Here is a 25,237-nt window from a genome sequence, read left to right as displayed (position 1 = left end):
AGTCATTGATAGATTGACAGATGACGGCTATAATCTTGTATAAAACGGAGATAGCCGAAATAAGTTTTAAGCAACTGCTCGCTTTCAAACTTAGCGCGATTATACGTCAACAATTTTTTTTTATTTTTGACGTATAATCAACAATTTTTTTTAAATTTTATTTTATTATGATTCAAGCATTAAAAATATATACAACCTTAAATTTTCACCTCAGATTTTTATATTATTCTATTCCATTCTCAGATCCGCAATAGGGTTGCAAGATCAATGAAAAGGCAATCGAATATAATAATTATTGTAGTACGATATATTTGGTAGGTCTGAGAATCGGACGTCATCTACATATTTTTATACCCCAAAGTTTTTATTACTATAAACGGCAATACAACGTTTGCTGGGTCAGCTAGTGTTTATGTAAAAACTTATGTACCCTTTTATTCATAATTAAACTTGAGTTTTCAAAAATTTATCAGCGTCCTCACAACTTAGTAATTATATACTTATAATTATAACTTATTATACTTATAATTATAACTTATTATCTCCTAAAAGTTATTAGAGAAAATTTAGCTGTTCTGGTTTCAATAATTATTAATTTTCAAGTAATTAAAACTAGGTTTATGTGTAAATCGTGTTAAAGGATAATTACCCAGTATGTAACGTTAGCAAATCATTAGTTTAATTGTCACTGTTACTTTATTGCTATAACAATTGCTGTTGTTAAATAGCAATCACAAACACTGATAGCACTTGCAATTATTCTAAATAATTGCTTCTAGTAATTAGTTTTAATTGTGTTAGAGAGTATATACAAAGTTATATTCTTTAAAAAATATATACTACAGAGCAATATGAGTGGCACAGTGAAAGATTTGGTACAGGTAGTACTGGCCAGTTAAAATAAGAAAAATACTAATTAGGAAATTTGAATATGGAATGTTGTCCAAATGTTTTGAGTTTTCTAATTAATGTGTGTTAATTCCGCCAATATTCATCCTCAAACAATTCTGACTTGACAGGTTCTTTGTACGTTTCCAGGGGACGATAAGACACAGGCACATAATAAAGAGGAATAAATAGTACAAATTTTTCACTTAATTAGTAACTTTAGATGCCCGCTTTTTAGGTTTATTTTCGCTAAGCTATTATAGCTCAGGAGATTTTCAAACTAGTACCTAAACGAACATAGGTAGGTACGTTACGCACATAACGTCCTTTTTTGAAAGATGATTGCTTAGGTCTTATTTTTGTGTAAGACACCATAATAGATCTAAAATGTTCTACGACTGACAATTTTGTAAAACAAAATTTTATGAACGATGCGGCATTCGAACCTACGACCTCCGGCGTTCCGTGCCGGCGCTCTAACCAACTGAGCTAACTGTTCGAGTACCGCCTCGCTATAAAATTCTGTTTGCTTTGTTCACTGACATTAGTTCTAGTCTTCGCAGGTATCTTATCGACAGTTCACCAAAGATGCAGTAAATAAACCATAAAACAGTCTCGAGTGGTCGCATGGTACTCAAATGGTTTGTTTTGACTGCTGCACTTGAAGGGCAGTAAAAAACAGGAGCCGACAAAACTCAAAGAGGAACTCAGATCTCAAACGATTCTAATCTTCAATTATTTACAGTAAAGTAATACTTTAGTGAAGTGTTATGTTGGAAGTAGGGCTGGCATTAAGTTTTAAACAGAACTGTCGGATACGTGCCAATTGGTCTGTATTTTTTTTTATATTAAGGTAGGCATACACGACGGCAAGAACACGAAAAATATACAAAAATACTAGCTGACCCGACAGACTTGTCAATAATATTTCATGAAATCAAGATTAATTTCGTAAAATATGCTCACTGTTGTTATAATGAAATAATTGTTACACAGCAGAAAACTACTACTGTCAAACCGTGCGTCAATAAATTCTCTCATAGAAAATATGTCTATAAAAACAAATATTGCAAATAAAAATAATTATGGGTCCCAAATCGAAATAAAAACTATCCTATCTCTCAAGTTGGACTAATCTGCACTTCATGAAGCAATCCCCATTAAAATCCGTTCATTCGTTTAAGTTTACTGGAAACCAACATAAGGACACTGGATTTTTACATATAATAATTAAACAAAAAATAAATGTTACCCTACACGCGTTACAAGTTAAACATCTTTGGCGTACGAAAAAATCCTTAAAGTAGCAATAATCGTGAAATGATCGAAGAAACACGTTTTATCTTTATACAGTACAAAAAGAAATATAAACAGAAATAACTCAGTATTCAGTTTTAACATTAAATTAAACAAACAAGTTTTTAATAAGAGTGTATAATGTAAACAAATTAAAAGACTTACTTACCGACAGTTAACCTCAAACATGTAAATTACACTTACAATCAAAAAAATAAAATTAACAGTTATTACTAAATATACAACTTTATCGCAAACAAACATCATAATACATTATCATTCACGGTCATTTACAATTAAAATCACATATTATTTCATATGATTTTAATTCTTATCCCCATTAAGGCGAAGAGTAAGCAGAAAACACGCAAACATGGTGTTTTTAGACAAGTTTTGTGGTGAAAGTATAGCATTTCGAGCTATGAACACCACTTAATCCTGTTACACATATCCTTAAGTCTTATTTGTAGGTTGCTTATGCTTGCTATTGGTTATAGTTTAGCCGAGCCTTTATGAACTACCACTTTTTTTTGAAGTTAAATAAGTTTTTTGGCATGGTGTGACGCATTTTTTTTGGTACTTCTCTCAGAAAAGTTATTCTTATAGCTTGTACTTTTTTTGTGTAGGTTCATTTATTCAGATTAGTAGTGAATAACGAGGATGGAAAGCATATAAACTGTTTTCCACCCAAGAATTTTGAAATTATTGGTTTTGTTACATAGATCGCGGGCCGGCAGCCGTTAACTCATATCGCTCAAGGTCGCTGGCATTTAGTGTTGCCTTAACATAAAACACGTATGTTAAAGGTTCATATATATTGCAATAACCACTTTGATTTAGTAACTATGGAGGCTATACACTCCATAATAGTGTATTATCATCATTATCATCATCACCATCATCAAGTTTTATTATTATCTTATTTAACCCGAGGTTTCGTGTACTTTCAGAGCACGTTTTCAGGGGGCCTGACCTCTGAAAAGGTTTCGAAACGTCGGGTTAAATAAATTAATAAAAAAAATGCTACTTTTACTCAAAAACTAATGTAAAACATAGTTACAATTACACGCGTTTTAATCCATTTAAAAGTATTTTATTTAAATGTGTTAGTAATACTCGCGACATAGAAAATACTATAGGATGGTAAATAGTAGGTAATAGGTACTAGTAATAGGATAGTAAAAAACACCTTTTCTATATAGTCTCGGTCGCGTCAATAGTTACTACAGGAATTACTAACTAAACTTTAAAAAATCTTTCTAATTTCTATCTAATCTAATTCTCTAACTACTAATACTTTTCAATATTTACCGTCTAAAAACCAAACCTTACTAAAAACTGACAATATATACAGTAAAGTTAATTAGGTACTTAAAAGATATATCATAAGTATTTCATCTTAAGTTTTCACCTAAATTCATTCAAATTAAATGCGCATTAATTAAATCTTCTCTATTGTTTAAGTAAAAGTTTATGGCAAAGGCACTAAGTAATTATTCCAAGTGACTACAACCTCGTTGGTTCGCTGTACATATAATATAAATGTTAAATTATACTTTAAGGTTCGTGAACATTTACCTTATTATTCAACAGCTCATAGAATATAATCATAGATTAAAAGCACATGCGTTAATTGTCGGTTGCTAACTATTCATTACTGCATTGCTGATCGCCGACAAGCAACCACAGTTTAAAAACACAGTTATCTTCTTTGATGTTGATATTTAAGCCGCGTGGTGATATCTGCAGGGTTGTCACGACAATATTTTATTAAAATCGATTATTGCATAACAATAATAGAAGCTGTAAGTGTTTTTTTGTTAAATAATGAAATCTCTTAGATTCATAGATTTTTGGTGAAAATAAAATACAATATCTTTTTTTCAATAGCAATTATATTCTACAACATAATGGGTATCCAATAGATGCTGCCAAACATGATTGTGGATTGTCATTTTATATATACAAAAGCACAAAATTCGAAAACAGATATTGATTACTCAATCATCGGAGGAATTTCTGTAGGTATGGTTGTAGTAAAAATGTACGTCTGCAATGGCAGTCTTTAAAAACGGAGTCTAGTTGAAAATATCAACGGTATGCTGAAACAAAAAACTGCACTACAGGATATTGAAATTTATGTATTAATTCGCAATAACATCAATAAAATCTGCGAAGGATGCGACAACCCTACACATCTTGATCTGTGTGTAGTTCCAACGTTTCTTGCGCCGCTTCTTCTCTCTCAGAGCGCCATTTGTTTCCGAAGCGGTAGTAGTATCTAGTAGTATAAGAAATGACATCAAAAAGAATTCTAAAGGAATCAATTTTGAGAAAATAAATGCCTTTTATGCCTTTTAACAATTCTAACAAACTGTATAACCTACACTGTGGCTATGATAAGCATCGGTTACTGTGTCACGGACGCTGCACTAACTACGGCGACGGCGTATACCACGCGTGCAAGCTTTTTGTGCGCGTTCCTTTTTACGCTGTGGAATGCTTTAAATCTAAGGGGTTCTGAAAAAAAAAGTCTTTTGGCACAGCGCCTTTAATTTATGATGTAGATGAATTTAGGCGCCGTCGGCTTCTTGTGATATTTTACTAATAAACGGTAGATATATTGTGCACATATTAAACAATAAATAATAACGAAGAAAAAAGTTAAATTATGTCCCATTTCAGCTATGTAAATCTGCCAAGAATGAATAATTTTTATAAAATTTTCGGACGTAAATAAAGAATAATAAATCATACCGGTAGTTTTAATATAAATAGTAGAAAAATATCGAGGTAATGTCGGCCTACCGCAAAAAGCGTACCGAATCTAACTGGCCAGCATTTCTAATCGAATTCCCAGATCAAGGCGATAAAAAATACAAAAAACATTGCGGTTAGATTGGTAGTGCACAAATTGTTGATCGATAAAAACTATATTAGGTGGTTGTAGGTCTCAGTCAACGGGCCGTGTAACCATGTTCCTCTGGACTCGTGTGAATGGAACACCGTGAGAATGTGGTTGCCATCTATTTCAATGTTTTGTCCGTTTTTCTGTCACCATAACTGTTGCATGATTTACGGTTACCTGCTAAAGTGTGACCAATACTTATAATTTAATATCATTCTATCAACATTCAACGCAAAGGCTGGCATACCTATACCAGTGGGAGGCTCATTTGCACAGGAAGCCGGCACCACAACGGCGCCTATTTCTGCCGTGAAGCAGTAATGTGTACTACAGCACTGTGTTTCGGTCTGGGCGCCGTAGCTACTGAAATTACTGGGCAAATGAGACTTAACATTTTATGTGCCAAGGTGACGAGCGCAGTTTTAGTGCCGCTCAGAATGTTTGTGGTTTTTCAAGAATCCTGAGTTGCACTTGGATTGTAATGGGCAGGACGTATCAATTACCTATCAGCTGAACGTCCTTATCGTCTCGTCCCTTATTTTGATAAAAAAAATGATAAATCCTGGTGTTGCAGGAGAATGTGGTGAACCGTATTCACTTGGGTTTTTTTGTATGTAAATATTCGACGGGCAGAGGCTATGAAATAGCTTGTAAATAGTGATCGATTTGATTGACTTAGCTAAGCTTTAGAAATGGAAGATCTACTGTAACAACGCAAACCAATCAGAGTGTGTTTATTACATAGAGCCTCTTGCTGCTCGACAACTGATGAAAACAGGCCAGGTTTATTACTTTAGACTGCGTGACAAGCTACGTCTTACACTCGCGATTTGTATGTCACTTTGTGTTAGTGTGCGTGCTTTGCCCAAAATAGAGAGCAAATAGAGAGCATTTAATCCGAGGTATTAAATGGCGCTAAACTTCATAATTACAACTATGACCAATACTATCTTTGACTCATTTCATCTGCAGTCCCCCTGAAAACGAGATCTGGAAAGGTCTTGAAACGTAGGGTTAACTAAAATAAAAATGTAACTTTTACGCAAAAATCGAATGTTAAAAAAACACAGTTACAATTACATGTGTTTAAATCCTTTAAAAGTGTTTTATTTAAATGTAATCAAATCTTTTTTCTTTATAAAACATACATAATTATCAAAATTGTCGATTATCGGAATAAATACAGTAAATTGAGTTCGGTTTATTGTGAAGGTACTGTATATTGTAATAGGTAAGAACATGTTTATTCTATGGTACTATTAGCACTGTCATAATATATAGCATTGTTGGAAGTAGGTTCAAGATTCCCAGAACTATTTGCCAACAAATGGCAACAATATTGACATTACGTGCACAAATCTATTGTATGGAATACAAACATACAAACATTCGCGGGAAATCGTATAAAATACGGAATTATGGACAACGTTCTATGCAGTCATGCAGTAGATGAGTTTCTTTAAGCTTTTATTTATAAGTATTTCTTTTTTTTTATTTACCCTGTTCTTCCACGGGGCATTAAAAGAATAGGGAAGTCTCAGGTCCAAGGGTGTCATAAGAGGCGACTTAGGACTTTTTCCAGTGGGCGGCTTTTTTGCACAGGATGCCGGCTATATTATGCGTACCACAACGGCGCCTTTTTCTGCCGTGAAGCACCTTCTGTCTGAAGGGCGCCCCAGCTAGTGCAATTACTGGGCAAATGGCCTTAACATCTTCTGTCTCAAGTTTTTGGATTTTTCAAGAATCCTAAGCGGCACTGCATTGTAATGGGCAGGGAGTACCATCAGCTGAACGACCTGCTCGTCTCATTATCGCAAAAATCAAGTTAAAAAATATGTAAATGTACTATCAAGGAATGAAATTACGCAGTGTTAACAGGACAATACGACAACCTACATATCTGAAAGGCTGGCAACGCTCCTGTGATTCCTCTAGTCTTGCAAGAGATTGTGTATGGCGGTAATCACTTCACATCAGGTGACCCGTATGCTTCCCTGTCCTCCTCTTTGATGGATAAAATTTAAATAATGTAATATTTCAATGCTCTCCCATACAAAACTGTCATCTGTGTAATAATTCTCAATTAAAACAACGTAAAAAGCCGGATACTTATCCCTAATTAAGAAGCTCATACAGTAACATAGTCACGGGCTATTGTGTCGGTCCGTCTGTCAACCCGCGTCGGTAATCGAGCATGCACGAAACGAGCCGTTCATTCGAGACCGTCTTTTATCTGTGGCCGCTTGTAAAAAATACAGATTAAATAAACGGGGAGTTTATTTTTGGTGATGGCAATTTATGTGTAAGTGTCACTAGTCTGAAGTCTTCAAGTCGGTCTGTGTCCAAGGTTAGTGTACCTAAGTTCTAAATTTGAATTTGAACCGATTTTATATTGTGTTCAAACTGAATGAATTCGTATTGTTGAGATAGCTTGCCATATTTAAAAATTGAAGATTTTAAATTCACGGTTGGTTGAATTGTCGTATTTTATTGACAATAATCTCTTTTCACTTTCCTATTCCGATAAGAATTAGATAACCAGTTTCTGCGTTTCGTTGTTTTATTCATTTTTAATAAATAGTAGAAATATTTACTTACCTAATATAGATACATTTATCGCCATTTTGTGAAAGTTGAGTTTTAATGAAAATATATGACATCTCATTGCCACACTTAAAATATAATCTTTTACAATTTTGTTAATTTATAAAACATGCAAACAAACTTTGCAAGGCGATGCAAAAACATACGTTAGTGACATAAGTAACACACAAATAAAATTTGAAAAACAAAATTTTATGAACGAAGCGGGACTCGAACCCACGACCTCCGGCGTTCCGTGCCGGTGCTCTAACCAACTGAGCTAACCGTTCGAGTACCGCCTCTTTACAAAAATCCGTTTGCTTTTTGTTCAACTCTCAGGTTGTGGCTTCATCTACAGGATCTACTTTACAGTTGATATAACCTGCTCAACCCCAATATTTGCATATTAGGAAATTTACTTGAGATGTCGCTCTTGTAAATCTAAACAATATGTTATGTTTTTAAAGTGATAACCCTCACTTCTAGGATTAATACACAATGACATAAGTAAGTTAACAAATACGGATGTATACAAATCATAAAAAAATCCGCCATATTGAGTACCTACAGCTGTAGATATATTAACATGTACACACACTCTTAAAACGCAATGTAAATATTTAAAAAAAATAAACTATACTGAAACATGTTGTTTGTTTCCGAGTCATGGATGTTTAAATGTATTTATGTATGTTTAAGTAAGTATATTGTATTAAATATATCATTGTCTTGTATCCCATAACACAGGCTATATATGCTTAACTTGGGGCAAGATAATTTGTGTAAAAAGTGTGTCAATAATATTATTATACATCCAAATGTTATGAGTTTTTTTTAGTGTTAATTCCGGCAATATTTGTCTTTAAACAATTCGACACGTGTCACCAGAGTTTGGCGAGTCAACATCTCCTGAGGATGCCTCGTGTAGAGACGAAGCACGTGTCGAATAAAAACATTTGGATAATAATAATAATTATGGATTTCCGTAAAGTAACGCCTACTTCAATATTTTTTTATAATGAAACAATTTATTATTTTTAGTGATATCCATTACTCATGTGATTAAATATAGAAATTTAATTTGTACAAAAATTCATTAACGACGCGGGATCCGAACCCGCGCCTCTCGTGTACCAACCGAGCGCTCTTGCCAACTGAGTCCGAGAGCTTAAAATTGAATTAGTTAGCACCTTCCATGAAATTTGGTACAAATTAATTTTTTAAGCTATATTTAACAACGAAAATAAAGTTTTAGATGACATGACCTTTCAACTACTACAGGTAGCGCTCGTGAACAACCCGCATTACGACATTGCCACAAGCAATCGCATTTAAGCGAGCATGACGAAGCCTGACATTCTTCAGGATCCAAATAACCCTAGTTAGGAGCCGTGTCGGATTCGTAGTATGTGCACCATTCACTCCAGACAGATTGATTGACGGAACAGCACCGAATAGTCACGTTGTCCGACCAATAGATTTTTTAAGTCGTACGTGCAACTATTTTAGACAATGAACAACGGATTGGGATCCTTTTTTATCTGTGATCGCGATTTAACGCGTCGCTTAATTAATTCCGTCTATTTTTTAAATTGTTAACCAGTTTTTGCTGGTATTATCCGGTTGACGATCTAATTTCATTCTGCGGCGAATTGCAGCTCTTAACAAGCAGCCGAATTAGATCTATTGATGAACGAACTATTCCAGTGGGAGGCTCCTTTTCACAGAATGCCGGCTAGATTATGGGTACCACAATGGCGCCTATTTCTGCCTTGAAGTAGTAATGTGTTAACATTACTGTGTTTCGGTCTGAATGGCGCCGTAGCTAGTGAAATTACTGAGCATATGAGACATTTTATTTCTCAAGGCGACGAGCGCAATTACAGTGCTGCTCCAAATTATTGGGTTTTTCAAGACCCTGAGCGGCACTGCATTGTATTGGGCAGGGCGTATCAATTACCATCAGCTGAACGTCCTGCTCGTCTCGTCCCTTATTTTCACAAAAAACAAGAATATGATTTATCATATGCTACATACAGCTGTAATCGTTAAGTGTGTCCAACCAATTATTCCATATCTATTACAGATATCAAAAAAACTTTAACTTATATCGAAAGTACATTACCTAATCAGCAAAATGACATCAATAATTTCGGAATTCGTAATTGCACAGTCGACGATAGCCTTTCTTTTATCTTCAGTTTTTTCATGATGGATTTATTGGTTCGTAAAGGCGTCCAAGGTATCTTCAGGATTCGCCTATAATCTAGAAGAATCTAGATTAGACTCTCACGAATTTAGCCCTAGACTCGCTTGGAATTATCTCTAGATTCACGTGAATCTAGCATAACACTCACGCGAATCTAAATCTAGACTCTGCCTTATCATCCACTTCGTGCATCCGTTCTCGTTCCTCGTTAGATGACATAACTATATAAAGAATTGATTCGAGCGAGAGCAGAGAAGTACGCAAGGATCAGAGATAAATTGAAGTAAAGACATATGCGTAGCAAAGACAAGAGAATTAATATTTTGAATATGTTGAAGACAAAGAAACGAAAGGATAGCATAGTGATGCTATAAACAAAACCTTTTCACTTTTTGTTGTAGGTACGGTGTTCTATATAACCGCGTATCTCTGCCTTAGAGAGTTTGAACTCGTTATCAGACACTAAAACCTTATTGGTGTCTATGGTACTGCAATAAACAGCCCGCAGCGCTAAAATGTAACTCTTCTGTCATAAAAACATAATAAAAACACGCCCAGATATCGCTTCACTTTAACGAGCACACAATAACATAGGGGCACCGTATTAAATTTTTATTAAAAAATAATCTGTGCCAACTTTGTAAGGCCTAGGCGATAAAACCAAATGCCTACGTTTCGAAAAGGTTTTATATGTTTTGCATTGTGTCTTTGTATACCATAGAGATAAAATCTGGATTTGGAAATGAATTATTGTCGACGCCAGATTTCCTATCGTCGACTGGATTAAATTTTATTTTATTATTATATCGGGTCATACACCTAAACCTATCAAACAATTACTCTAATATTACTCCATTTACCTACTCTGTCAATCATACTTCATCCTTCATCTATTTGTCAAATACATCATTCATTCATTCACTCTTCTACTTCAGCTACTTGCACACGACACCTCAACTACACAAGAACTATTTTATCTTATCCTGTTAAGACAGACGAAATATAAATCTTTAACAAGATATCAATCTTTCTTTTGTTCATCGCGAACAATTATATATATCTTTTTTATGCGAAAAAGTGGCGAGACCATGAAGACCTTTAGCTGATGGTTATGTGCCCATTACAATGCAGTGCCATAGAATTCTAGATTGTAACCAACGGATCTCTTGATCCCTGGTGTTGCGAATTTCTATGGGTGGTTCCCTCACCACTCGTATCACGTGTATGTGCATACTTCAAAACTTATTTCAACTTCTCATAAAACTACAACTACATTATGTTATGAACAACTTACAAATCAAAACATTACATTGGCGCCCAACTCTAATAAAATTTATTTAAACTACTCACTAAAAGACAAGTATTATATCCTCTTACCCGTTTGCCCACTCTTATATAAAAAAAATAAAAAATAAGCGGCATCGCAATTGCACTCGTCACATTGAGACATCAGATGTTAAGTGTCATTGTTATGTCACTAGCGATGGTATATACATCTTCTTTGTCACTAACTACGGCGCCCTTCAAACGGAAAAAATAAAATATTAATAATAAAGCCATACTAATAGTAAAGAAGAAAGAAAGAAAGAAAAAATGTTTATTGACGTCATTATACATTCTGATAATAGTTCTTAAAGTTATACTAATCTAATTATGATCTAATGACGCCAATGGGCCCCCAACTCAGCATAGTTGTGGTTTCGAAATAATCCACAACGCTGGTCTTCCGTGGAAACCCAAAAGTAAAGTCCTGGAATGGCGACCACGTAACGCAAGAGGCAGTTTTGGAAGCCCACCACAAGATGGACCGACGATCTGGTCAAGATAGCAAGAGTAGGTTGGATGAGGGCAGGACCGATCGCGATGTCGATCTTTGGGGGAGGCCTTTGTCCAGCAGTTGAACTCTTCCGGCTGAAATTACAAATTAAATACTTATAGCAAACATAAATGAAATGAAATATATCTTTATTGCACACCACATAATAATTAAACATAACAAAAATCGAGACTACAAAAAGCAATAGGCGGCCTAATCGCTTAAGAGCGATTTCTACCAGGCAACCTGTAATAAATTAGTTTTAGTTGAAAAGATAACAGAAGGTGTTGTTATCATATCATTTAAACATACAGCATATAATTTAAACATACACATACAGTAAATAATTCCAAGAAAAGAACTAGTAATGTATTTGTCACTGTAATAAATAATAATTATGGAGCATTGTTTTGAAAGATTGGAGTTTGAGCCTTTCTGATTTCAGAGGTTTCAGAGGTTACATATACTATAAAATATTATAAAGCTGCAGTGTTTGTTTGTTTGTTTGAACGCGCTAATCTCTGGTACTACTGGTCCGATTTGAATGATTCTTTCAGTGTTGGGTAGTCCATTTATCGAGGAAGGCTATAGGCTATGCTTTTTTTCTTAAAAATTAGGGATCCGTAATAAAATTGCTATTTTGTAACACAAGGTGTAAAATAGAAAACCTATTATTGCGTGCGCTGCAAAAACTATTGACAATAGAACAAAATGATCTACAGGCTATAATATAGGCAATATTTTATTACTTATAAAACTATCGCGTGAATTATACTTTATATGGCAAAACAACGTTTGCCGGGTCAGCTAGTATTATAGTATACGAAATTATATTCGTCATATTGTCATCCTTAGTATTCTTACATGAAATTATTAATCATACTCATTAAAAGAAATAATTAGAGATGATTTTATTATGAAGAAAATCGTTTTTAACAACTTCAGCGGCAACTTAAGTAACTATTACATCCGCTGTTATTTGTAAACTAGTTTTGCGGTAATAGTTTTTTATCAGAGAGTCTTGTTAATGACAATTTCTACTGCGTCAAACTTAGTATATGTAATATTGTTTTACTTTGTTAGAAAAGATAATAGCAACATTTTTAAGTCATTAGTTAGTTAGTCATAGTTTTTTTGTAATTTTAAGTAATAAATACATACAGGTACCACGGACGAGTAAAAAAAGAAGGACTCCGCGCCGTGATAGTAGTAAGTGAAGCACCGTTATGCTAGTGTGTGTGCGGTTACGGGGGATACTGGTTACACAATTTTTTCTCCCTTAAATAATCTTATATGGCCACAAATACTTAGATAGTATCGTTTTTACACTTTTTCACAACGCACGAATGAATTTTTAAAATATTTTATTGAGGCGCAAACTGATCTGTCACAGACGATGACAATTCTCATAATGGCCGCCTATCGGCCTGTTAAATGTGTGCGTGGGGCTATGTATTTACACGTTAATCGGCTTGTTTTGGTGTTACACTGTTATGTAAGGTGACACGGAGTCCTCATTTTTTTACTAGTCCGTGACAGGTACCTACATACATATATTTAAAATAAGGTTTTTCTTACCATGAGTGTTTTACATTATATATATATACGGCCGTTTTCAATAACCTATCTATCCTAAGTTTAACTTACTAGAGGTACACAAATCTATCGTTAAACGCTTACTTACACTTCAATAACCTATCGACATAAACCATTGGAATATAACTATATGGGATATAACTATAGATAGATAAGATCTTGTCATTAAACGGTGACAGCAATGTATCCGTAACTACGTACGTTATTGAAAACGGCCGATAATAATATGGTCCTACCGATGACATTCTATAAATAGATAATGCACGTTGTATAACAACAAAGCCGAAACAATAATGGAACATGCCTTCATAAGATACATAATAGCTTTAAGGGTAAATGTATACACTTCTATAATAAAGTCCCAGCCACTGTGCAGGGATTATCTATAAATAAATTTAAATGTTTTATAAAAAAAAGGCTCTGTCGTAAATCCTATTACTCCACTGCTGAATATCTAAATGATCGGACAGCCTGGGACTAGATTGTGATTATTTTATAGCGATAGAAATGACTGTACAATATTGTATATTTTTATTGAAAAGAGCGCAAAAAAGAATGCTGGGAGAGTTTCTTGTGTCGCTTCTTCTCTCTCAGAGCGCCATTTTGTTTCCGAAGCGGTAGTAGTATCTAGTAGTATAAGAAATGACATCAAAAAGAATTCTAAAGGAATCAATTTTGAGAAAATAAATGCCTTTTATGCCTTTTAATTACACCATACTAATATTCGACTGCTATATCTATACATTGCCGCATTTAGTCCAGTCGTTTAAATAATAATTGGTCAAAAAGCAGCAATGTAAAACATGTATTCAGTTCAGATTTGATTCGAACAGTGACAGTTGACAGACGACTAAGGAGAAAAGTGTGCATACATTGTCTTTAAGACTGCGAATGATATTTCGTTATGTGTTCGGTAATACGATCAAAGTAACAATTATTTAAGATGCCTTTTAAGTAACATAAATTCAACTGTAATTTAAGTTGTGTTCAAAATGACTCATAGACTATTTTAAAGTGAGATTATCCGCAACTCGAGCCAAACTGCACTAAATACGATACAATGATAATGTACATTAGCGCCTCGAACGCACAATGGATAGGCAGTTTAACTTAACGACACCTTTTACTGTTAAGCTTTTATTAATATCTGCGGCTTACCGCACAGCCTTTCAAACCATTGATACGCAAGTATTTCAGAGAATTATGACACATAGAATTACTTTATAATGTTGGTACGAGACATAACACATTCAATTATGTTTCTCATGTTGGCACTAATTTGGAATCGTATTTCAAAATGAGAATAAATGTACCTTTAAAAACGAATTATGCTCGAAACTTAGCTCTATGCCGTATTATACAAACAATGACTATTCTAACTTAGATACTACAATAAACATACACACACACGCAAACATTACACTTACCAGTGGGTGGCTCCTTTGCACATGATGCCGGCTAGATTATGGGTACCATAACGGCGCCTATTTCTGCCGTGAAGCAGTAATGTGAAAACATTACTGTGTTTCAGTCTGAAGGGCGCCGTAGCTAGTGAAATTACTAGGCAAATGAGACTTAACATCTTATGTCTCAAGGTGACGAGCACAGTTGTAGTGCCGCTCAGAATTTTTGAGAATTTATAAGAATCCTGTGCGCCACTCCATTGTTATGGGCAGGGCCTATCAATTACCATCAGGTGAACGTCACACTGGTAGTAAAATTACCAAATATAACTATTTACATTCTATCCTAAACTAAATGTCAATCAATATCTATCTGTTTGTCTATTGACAAAGGCCTCTTCCAACTTCTACTACTCTATCTGTAGCTATCCTTGACCATGTCTTGCCTGCTTGTCGTTAGTTCATCTGACTCAATTAAGAATACATTATAAATGATATATCTGCAAAGATCAAGAACCTCTCAAACAATATTCAATGTCATTTTTTCTCTTGACGTTGGCTCGTTAGTAGTGGACTATTATGTCTGACCTCTGTTACGAAGCCTTCCAAAGTACCTGCGAACCTCTGAATTGTATAATATGCTATATAGTACATAGTATATTAGGTAGATTCGTTTATAATGAAGCCATTTAATCAAATTCAGGATTCACGATTTCACAGGTTTTAATTAATTGTATGGCAAAATACGTAATTGAAAAATGAATTTAATAATAAATATTAATATTATGAATACAATGACGTTCTATATACCAGTACATATAAGGACATATCATTCGCAGTCTGATTGCGGAACGGCAAAAGTGTGCTTAAAGTGTAAGCGCAAACTTACATCCTGTAAGCACACTTTTCTCCTTAGTCGTGTGTTCAAATCCAAATATTTTAATTCAAAATAGGATTCAAAATCACTTATTGAACGTCAAAAACTACCACTCATTCAAAAGAGACTGCCTCAGACCTGAGAAGAATGGGCGCAAGAAACTCAGCGGGCTTTTTTTATATAAAAATATGGATTACAATGTGATATCGTACAATAAACATTTATAATTAAAGAGCCTGAGGGTGTTCGCTTTATTCCCAGTCCGTGGTGTCATTAAGAAAATCGTTTATGCTATAGTAACCATTCCCACACAAACGTTTTTTAACAATTCTTTTAATTTTCGTAACACATTTGTTTTGTACATTTTCTGGGATCATATTGTAGAAGCATATAAACCAACCCAACAATAGACTTACCAACTCGACCCAACCGAGTAGAAGGCATAACAAGTTTATGTTTGTTCCTCGTGTTAACATTATGAATATCACAGTTTCTAGAAAATTCTTATATGTACATACAGAACATTATCAAAAATTTATTGTCACTGTCTTCAGACAGACAGATTCATCTCGTTCTAAATTCAACACATTACGTAACCTGAACTGAATATATATCAAGAATATATTAAACAATTGTATAGTATAAGAAGCTGTGTAATTTGTGGCATGTTCAATCTTTTTTTGCATTCTAGGCTTTGTTTTTATATGACGTGATTTGTCTAAATGTATAAAACCTCATTATATGAATGGATTAAATAATCTAGTAAAGTTTTAAATTTATTTTAAAGAAAATTAACAATTTGTGTGTTTTACATGCTCTATATATATATATATATATATATATATATATATATATATATATATATATATATTGGGTAACTGTGGACTCGATTTTAAAATATCATTTATTATTCTAGAATGGTCCGGTACAATAAACTTTATCCCTTCCCACACAATCCTTACGCTATCCTTAGGCGAGTTACGACTAAGTAACAATCATTCTGATGAGAAAGCTCATTGTGGCTCAGATGGAGAGGGCTATGCTCGAAGTTTCCCCGCGAGATCGAATCAGAAATGAGGAGATCCGTAGGACAACCAAAGTCACTGACATAGCCCCCATGATTGCGAAACTGAAGTGGCAGTGGGCAGGGCACATAGTTCAACGGACAGATGGCCGTTGGACCGACGATCTGGTCAAGATAGCCGGAACACATTGGATGAATTCACCACATTCAATCAAAATCACTATTTTATTTATACTTAAACATATCACTTAATATTTCATAATACATAACACTAAAAATATAAAACTTTATTGATTATAATTTTCATAATTTATAAAGCTTGTTATAACTATTCAAAACACATTACGCTGAATTCCATTCATTTATCGGCACGATCGAATTCAACGAAATCACAATAATAAGAACATTTGATGAACAACATAAGAATACCGCCGCAAAAGATTATTAATCATAAGCTAATCGCATCCTTAACGAATCCGTACCTCAATTAGGATTGAATAAAACACCAAAAGTGCCAAAAAAGAGGCGAAATTCAAAGACGTCGTTATATTTGCGGGCTAAAAAATTCCGGATCCGACACGGAGGTTTCGACGCAAACTTACACACCTTGAATGTGACTTAATCGACATGACGAAATCACAAAGCCTCAACATTAATATTCTATAGAGAGTTTTTGTAAGTGTGTGTATGTGTGTGTGGTAATCTCCGGAAACATTGCATCTTTTTATTATAAGTAGTGACGAAACGGGGCCGATGTTAAGTACCTAATATCCTGCGCATTACAATCAGGATTCTAGAAAACTCATAAATCAGAGTGGCACTGCAATTAATCATCATCATCATCAGCCGGAAGACATCCACTGCTGGACAAAAGTCTCAACCAAAGATTTCCACGACGATCGGTCCTGCGCTGCCCTCATCCAACGTATTCCGGCGATCTTAACTAGATCGTCGGTCCATCTTGTGGGGGGCCTACCAACACTGCGTCTTCCGGTACGTGATCGCTATTCGAGGAATTTACTGCCCAACGGGCATCTGTCCGTTGAACTATGTGCCCTGCCACTTCAGTTTCGCAATCATTTGGACTATGTCGGTAACTTTGGTTCTCCTACGGATCTCCTACTTTCTGATTCGATGATACGATCGAAACGATCTACAAATGATAATAACATCTAATTTTGCTTTATAGGGTGCCGTACCCAAAGGGTTCAAACGGAACCCTATTACTAAGACTCCGCTATCCGACTGCCTGTCTGTCCGACTGTCAGCAGACTGTATCTCACGAACCGTGATGGTTAGACAGTTGAAATTTTTACAGATTATGTATTTCTGTTGCGGCTTTAACAATAAATATGAAAATAGATAAAAATAAATATTTAAGTTCGCTCCCATAAGGGAGATGTGATTTTTTGCCATTATAATAGAAAATTGTACGGAACCCTTCGTAGTCCGAGTCCCACTTAGCTGGTTTATTATTTAAATTATGCTCTCTCAGAACTAAATGAAAAGGTAAAAATATTTTTGACACGACAAATACTTTCCGAAATACTAGGCGTTGCGCAGCTGGGTTGCTAACCACCGTGACGTCACTACACTCACTTGAAAGCGGGTAACTGAGCGGTCGCAATGTTATGACGTCACACGAGGATTTTGCACCTTATGAAATATTTAAAACCAAATACCCTTAAGTTTATTGTAACAAAAATAATTATATTGCTAGTCATATAAAATATACGTTCAAAACTTTCAAAAGATATTTTCCATTCTGTTGCTTTTTCATTTTCAGACATAAGACCTTTACTTGTCGACATATACGGAATAACATTGTACGGAAGACAGGTAGAGGTCGCTATGTTAAGTTTCTGTACAAGCTACAGCGCAAACAAAACACAAAATAAACGTACGCAAACTACTCCATGGTTTTTTGAGAGTCTTTAGGCCGGGTAGATGTAACTGTCGCGTTACTGCATTACTCAGAAACCATTAAGATGTTAAGTCTCTGTAGATATTAGCTAAGGCGCAACCGAAACACAAAATATACTTACGCAAACTACTCCATGGTTTTTTGAGAGTCTTTAGGCCGGGTAGATGTAACGGACGCGTTACTGCATTACTCAAAAACCATTAAGATGTTAAGTCTCTGTAGATACTAGCTAAGGCGCAACCGAAACACAAAATATACCTACGCAAACTACTCCATGGTTTTTTATCGGTCCTTAGGCCGGGTAGATGTAATGGGCGCGTTACTGGATTAGGTACTCAGACTAAACGTAAGGTTTTTTAGTCAAACATCCATACTCATCATATAATCGTTGTTACCGGGATCCAAACCCAGGGTCTGTCCTGTCTCAGGGTCTCTACTGTACTCAACAACTTCTTTTTTGTATTAATTTACATTTACTTTTTTGACTTACTCGTGTAAAGCATTGACCATTTGACGTTTGAGTATTTTTTACACTTTACATATATTGTAATTGAAATGATTTGTAAAACGATGAAAATGTAAATGTTAATCTAAAAGAGTGGCAATGAGTTTCTTGCTACTTCTTCTCATTAGCTCATCCCTTTACGAAGTGGCGGTTAATTCAAATAGAAAAATATTTTTATTGACACTCATAAGTGTCATTTCCGTGTCCTTTTGATTAGATTTGATTAGGCAGGGTCACTAACCATTGGGCTGTATTATTATATGATATTATATATGATTTTTCTCTTGTCCACAGATAGTCAGTCAAGTCACCTCAATCTCTTCAATTCCCGACCACAGCCGAAGAAGAAGCGAAAGTCCAGAACAGCGTTCACGAACCACCAAATATTTGAGCTGGAGAAACGATTCCTTTATCAGAAGTACTTGTCGCCAGCCGATAGAGATGAGATTGCAAGCTCTCTTGGGCTATCCAACGCTCAGGTCATAACATGGTTCCAAAATCGACGCGCGAAACTGAAAAGGGACATGGAGGAATTAAAAAAGGATGTGGAAAGTGCGAAGGTGCTTTCAGCTCATAAGAGTTTTCTTGAGAATGTAACAGACTTGGGTATTCTGAAGAAGAAAGCCATGAGTATAGGCGCAAGCGAGGAAGCTGCTACTAACTTAGTAGTGAGCGCTTCTAAATGAAACGAGGCGGCGCGGTCTATCGCGCCAAGCGTCTCATACGATAGACGTTTTGAGTTCTAAAGTGACTTTTGCTAAAGTGACAGTGCTTTCATGAGACTTATAAACCGGTGTTACGTTACGGCTCCATCTATGTTTTATTCCAGCAGTTAATCATGTCCGACACGCAAATGTTAGCGCAGTTATTGGGAAAATTTCCCATCCCACTTCTGATGTTATTCAATTTGGAGGATAAAATTATTATTTTTTATTTAATTATCTATATTATTAATAGATACTATTAATGGCGTACGTTATAATATACTTGGATAAAGTCTTGATTGCGTAAAATAAAAAATCAAAAGAGTTCTATACATAAGAGTTCTATATATTCACGGTTAAATAAAAAAAAATCTTTGATTGAATTTGATGAAGTCAGTAGGATAAAAAGAGGTTTCTGTTATATTATTAATTTTAAAATGCGGTAATAAATAAAATACAATATCAAATCTGAATATACTTAGTAGCAGATAAAGTTTAGACTTTACCAATACAGATAACTGATTAATGGCGGACTTAAAAAATAGTAGGTACCATGTTAAAAGCATATGGCGCCGTAGTTTTAGTTTTTAATTCATTAAATCTGTAAATAATTAGATGGTTGTACAAATAAACATATTTATAAATGTGATAGTTGATTATTAGTACTTAATATTATTAGAGATAAATTATTATTTATTATTGAATCCAGCTTTTGAATCTGTAGATGGAATATAGTTTTAAGATAAATATTCCAATATCTGTTTATGATATTAGAAATAACATTACTGAGGCCTATCTCAGATTTGAGAATTCTAAGGCTGGGTTGCATTTTAGCTGTTGTAGTTAAGGTTTAAGTCGAATTCAGAAACGCTGGCTTTAAAATAGTCTGCGGAATGTGTTGCACCATCGTATTCCTTGGCATAGTTAAAATTTTAAAGTAAAATATCAAGTCAATATCGAATATTTATTTGATACTTTGGACAGGTCGCTATCTAGCTGTTGAACATTAACAATAGATTGGACGGTTACGGTTAACAGTTAATATAATGACGTCATCTAAAAATTGTCAAATAGTGCAACACATTTTTTTGCTTAGCCGGTACTTTAACATGTATGTTATTGCTAAAGTAATTTGGTGCCACCCAGCCTAAAGGTGTCTGTCGCTTTAACGCGGGTAGGCTGTCAATCAGTATGACAAAGACTAAAGTAAATTACTCACAAATCCAGGTTTCCTACTACATATTTCAAAACATAACTTTTGAAAACCGAATGAGAAAGAAATTTGCTGAATTAGACTCTTTGATCTGTATACCTACATGGCTTTTGTGTATTTGATGAAGCCTTTTTAAGTAATCTTACACTAAAAAAAAACAGAAAAATATTTCAATGTTAATAAACAAAATCTATAGAAAAAAATACAGATAATATTTCTATTGATCTTATTTGAAAAGATATTGATGTAGGATTGAAAATTAATGGCCTAAGCACATGGTCGGATTTGGTACGGACTGACAATCGGATCGTCCGGTCTTGCGCCAATTGGGCCGGCGTCGTACTCGGTACAGTCCGGACAGTAATAATGTTAGACAGTTGAAATTTTTACAGATTATGTATTTCTGTTGCGACTTTAACAATAAATATGAAAAACAGATAAAAATTAATATTTAATTTCGCTCCCATAAGGGAAATGTGATTTTTTGCCATTTTAAATAGAAAATTGTACGGAAGCCTTCATACTCGGTACAGTCCGGACAGTAATAATAATAATTTTGTGCGATAGACAATGCGGCATACCATCGAATATGATCAGACCGCGTCTAACGGTTCGGTCGGACCAAATCTGATCATGTGTTTAGACTATAAAGAGAAAACAGTCGTGAACTGACATGACCGCAAATATATCCTGTTAAGTTTTAACAGTAATTTTAATATGATTAATAAATTTAATGGAAGTTAACAATTTTTATTAGTTCCTTTCTACATTTAAAAACCAGTGCAATTACAATTACGTTAATTTAAATAAATAAATAAAAAATTACATACAATTAATGTCAGTATTATTTTGAAGTTACAATTTATTTAGCTTTTTTGTACATACAACTACCTGATTTTAATAGTATAGTTACAAAGTAGTTAAATGTTGATTTAATAATTTGTTGAAAATATTAATATTATCTTCGTGAATTTTAAGTTCATGTGCCTATTGTACTTACTAGAAAATATAACGGTTAAAATAACTATTGTATCTTATCTTAATATATATAAATCCAGTGTCCTGATGTTTGTTTCCAGTGAACTCTTAAACTAATGAACGGATTTTAATGGGGATTACTTCATGGAGTGCAGTTTAGTCCAACTTGAGAGATAGGATAGTTTTTATTTCAATTTGGGACCCATAATTATTTTTATTTCCTTTTATAATTATTGTTTTGTATGGACATATTTTCCATGAGAGAATAATTTATTGACGCACGGTTTGACAGTTCTGCTGTGAAACAATTTCATTATAACAACAGGGAGTATATTCTACGAAATAATTCTTGATACTATGAAATATTATTGACAAAATTATACAAAACAGTGTTTTATTTATTATGTACAGAACAAAGTCTGTCGGGTCAGCTAGTTATAACATATAAATAATGACATTGATACTTAAAATCATTATTACGAGTAAACCGAATGATTTGGTCACATATTCCATGATAGATTTTCTTTTATTTTACAATAACTGACTTTCTAATCTTATACGTCTAGATAGAGTCTCTCGTGGGTTTAGACAACCGATGAAAACAGGCCAGGCTTAATACTTTAGTGTGTGTGACAAGCTACGTCTTACACTCGCGATTTGTATGACTCTTTGTGTTAGTTTATGCATTGCTCATTTTTTTTCAACTTAACTCAAGTTAAAGGACTTAAACTTAATTTGACAGTTAAAGCTGTCATAGTCTATCTAGACGTTGGTCTAAGCTTCAAATTTAAGTTTTTATTTACGCTTATCGTAAAGCCCATCTAATTTTAAATTTCGGAAATTTCATTTCTATTATCAGATCTATTTAACTTAGATTATTTATACGTCTATATAGAGCATCTTGCTGTTAGGCAACGCATGACAACAGGTCAGTTTTATAACTTTAGTGTGCGTAACTTGATACGTATTACATTTTTACGTCACTTTGTTTTAGTATGAGTGATATATTACAAATAGAGGTTAACAGTTCGCCGCTATTTTATTCGATGGGTTCATAGCTATCACATGCTATCTAGACGTATAAATTATCTAAGCTATGAATAAGTAGAAATTCGTTCAAATTTAGTTTACGTTAATATATTGTGTCAATCATAGATCCGTGAATTATCTTGAAATGTACAAGTATAATAATTTTTATTGCTGGCAATATAATATATGTAGAGGTAAATGATTAAAATTTTAAATAAATTTGGGCAATATTGTAACATTACTTGTGCAATAACTGTTTAGTGCCACATGACAGATATGTGTTGTAAATATTATATAAGTAAGAATATAATAATAAGAAGTATATATACCTATATTGATAGTTTTATTGCAAATATTTTTTGATTATTTAATTAACTTTCAGATAAATACTTCTATGACCCGAAACTTACAAATACACTTAGTTTGTGTTTCTTGATACATTTTTTTAATATATCTAATATATAAAATTCTCATGTCGCGATGTTTGTAGTTAAACTCCTTCGAAACGGCTTGATTGATTCTCATGAAACTTTGAGTGCATATTGGATAGGTCTGAGAATCGGACAACATCTATTTTTCATCCCCCTAAATGTTAAGGGTGGTCCACACGTTTTTTTTATTTTTTTTGACATTTTTTTTAAATTTGTTTAATTGTATGATTGATGAAATACATACAACTTCAATTTTTCACCCATCTACGATCAACAGTTACTTTAGTATCGCGATTTTAATATCGGCAATCCAACGTTTGCTGGGTCAGCTAGTTATTATATAAATATTTAAATGCAATGTAACTCTAGTTTAAGTCTTATATAAAGGGGTATTGTCAAATTCTCATTTTATGTAATTTCAAAATAAGTATAAAATAATTCGTGAAATGAAAATGAAAAAGCATAATCTTTGAATTTATGTAAAAAGGACGATATTGTGCTTTAAAATAATAAGAAAAAATAAAATTCACCAAGCTTGTTACAAAAGTTGTAAACAAAAGTTGCTTCCTGTCAAAATACGTCCCAATTGGTACACTTTCGAGTCACGGTGCGCGTGTTATAGAATTAATATTATCTCATCGTTTTAAACATCTATCTAATAAATTTCCTATTACAAGTCAGGTTACCTTTTCTCATCCTAAAATATTAGATTTTTTTAATATTTGCTCACATTTCATACATTTAATATCTTAAAATACTTCCGACTGTTTTATAATCACAACACAATAACAATTGTCGGTAGTAAGAAAAATAAGAGAATCACAATTTCAAAAGCTGTCGAAATCTGTAAAAACGCTAATATTGAAATCAAAATAATAGTAAAAAGTACAATTGGCATAGTTTTGGCATACCCTTTAACTACAATAAGAACAGTGTATGAAAATGACATAAAATTAAAAAGCTGATGTTATGTTTCGTCATTATCATTCCCGTTCATCAATATGATAATATATTTTAAATCTTAAATAATTTATACGTCCAGATATCCTGTGAACAATGTGTGTCGAAAAAAATATCGGCGAACTGTTAAGGCGACACTAAATGCCAGCGACCTTGAGCGAAATTAGTTCACGGCTGCCGGCCCGCCATCTATGTAACAAAGCCAATATTTTTAATATTCTTGTGTGGAAAACAGTTTATATGCTTCAATCCTCGTTATTCACTACTAATCTGAATAAATGAACCTACACAAAAAAGTACAAGCTATAAGAATAACTTTTCTGAGAGAAATACCAAAAAAATGCGTCACGTCATGCCAAAAAACTTGTTTAACTTCAAAGGAAATAGTAGTTCAAAAAGGCTCGGCAGTGTTAACTATAACCAACAGCAAGCCATTAGCAACCTACAAATAAGACTTAAGGATATGTGTAACAGGATTAAGTAGTGTTCATAGCTCGAAATGCTATACTTTCACCACAAAACTTGTCTTAAACCATGTTTGCGTGTTTTCTGCTTACTCTTCGCCTTAACCTCATTTTCAGCAACGCACTGACTGACACGTGACTGACGTATCGCAAGTGTAAGATGTAGCTGCCACGCATACTAAAGTAATAAACCTTGCCTGTAACCTTGCGTATAAATTATCTAAGTCTTAAAATAAGAATTTGTGAAAATTACAAGAAACTACACTAATTATAGTAGGTATCTTTATAACTGATTCTTTCTTATGATTCTTTTCTTTAATATAACATTGTTAATATATAAATGTAAATAATTACAAATTTTATCGATAAGTCTAAATATTATTTACCAATTTCAATTTATAATTATACTTGTTCCTAAAGTACATCTCT

General features: G+C 33.9%; 1 protein-coding gene across 1 annotated transcript in view; it reads left to right on the top strand.

Moving 5' to 3' along the window:
- LOC126979793 (homeobox protein BarH-like 1b) overlaps positions 1-24,927 on the top strand; it is an 89,548-nt gene extending 64,621 nt beyond the window's left edge. Inside the window, exon 2 of the mRNA XM_050829336.1 lies at positions 19,324-24,927. Coding sequence (XP_050685293.1) covers positions 19,324-19,715 — 392 coding nt within the window. The 3' untranslated portion in view covers positions 19,716-24,927. The remainder of the gene's footprint in view (positions 1-19,323) is intronic.
- The last annotated feature ends 310 nt before the right edge of the window (positions 24,928-25,237 follow it).

Source organism: Leptidea sinapis, chromosome 4, assembly GCF_905404315.1.
Source record: "Leptidea sinapis chromosome 4, ilLepSina1.1, whole genome shotgun sequence".
Classification (NCBI taxonomy): Eukaryota; Metazoa; Arthropoda; class Insecta; order Lepidoptera; family Pieridae; genus Leptidea; species Leptidea sinapis.
Note: the sequence above shows the minus strand (reverse complement) of the source record. Positions and strands in the feature narration are given on the sequence as shown.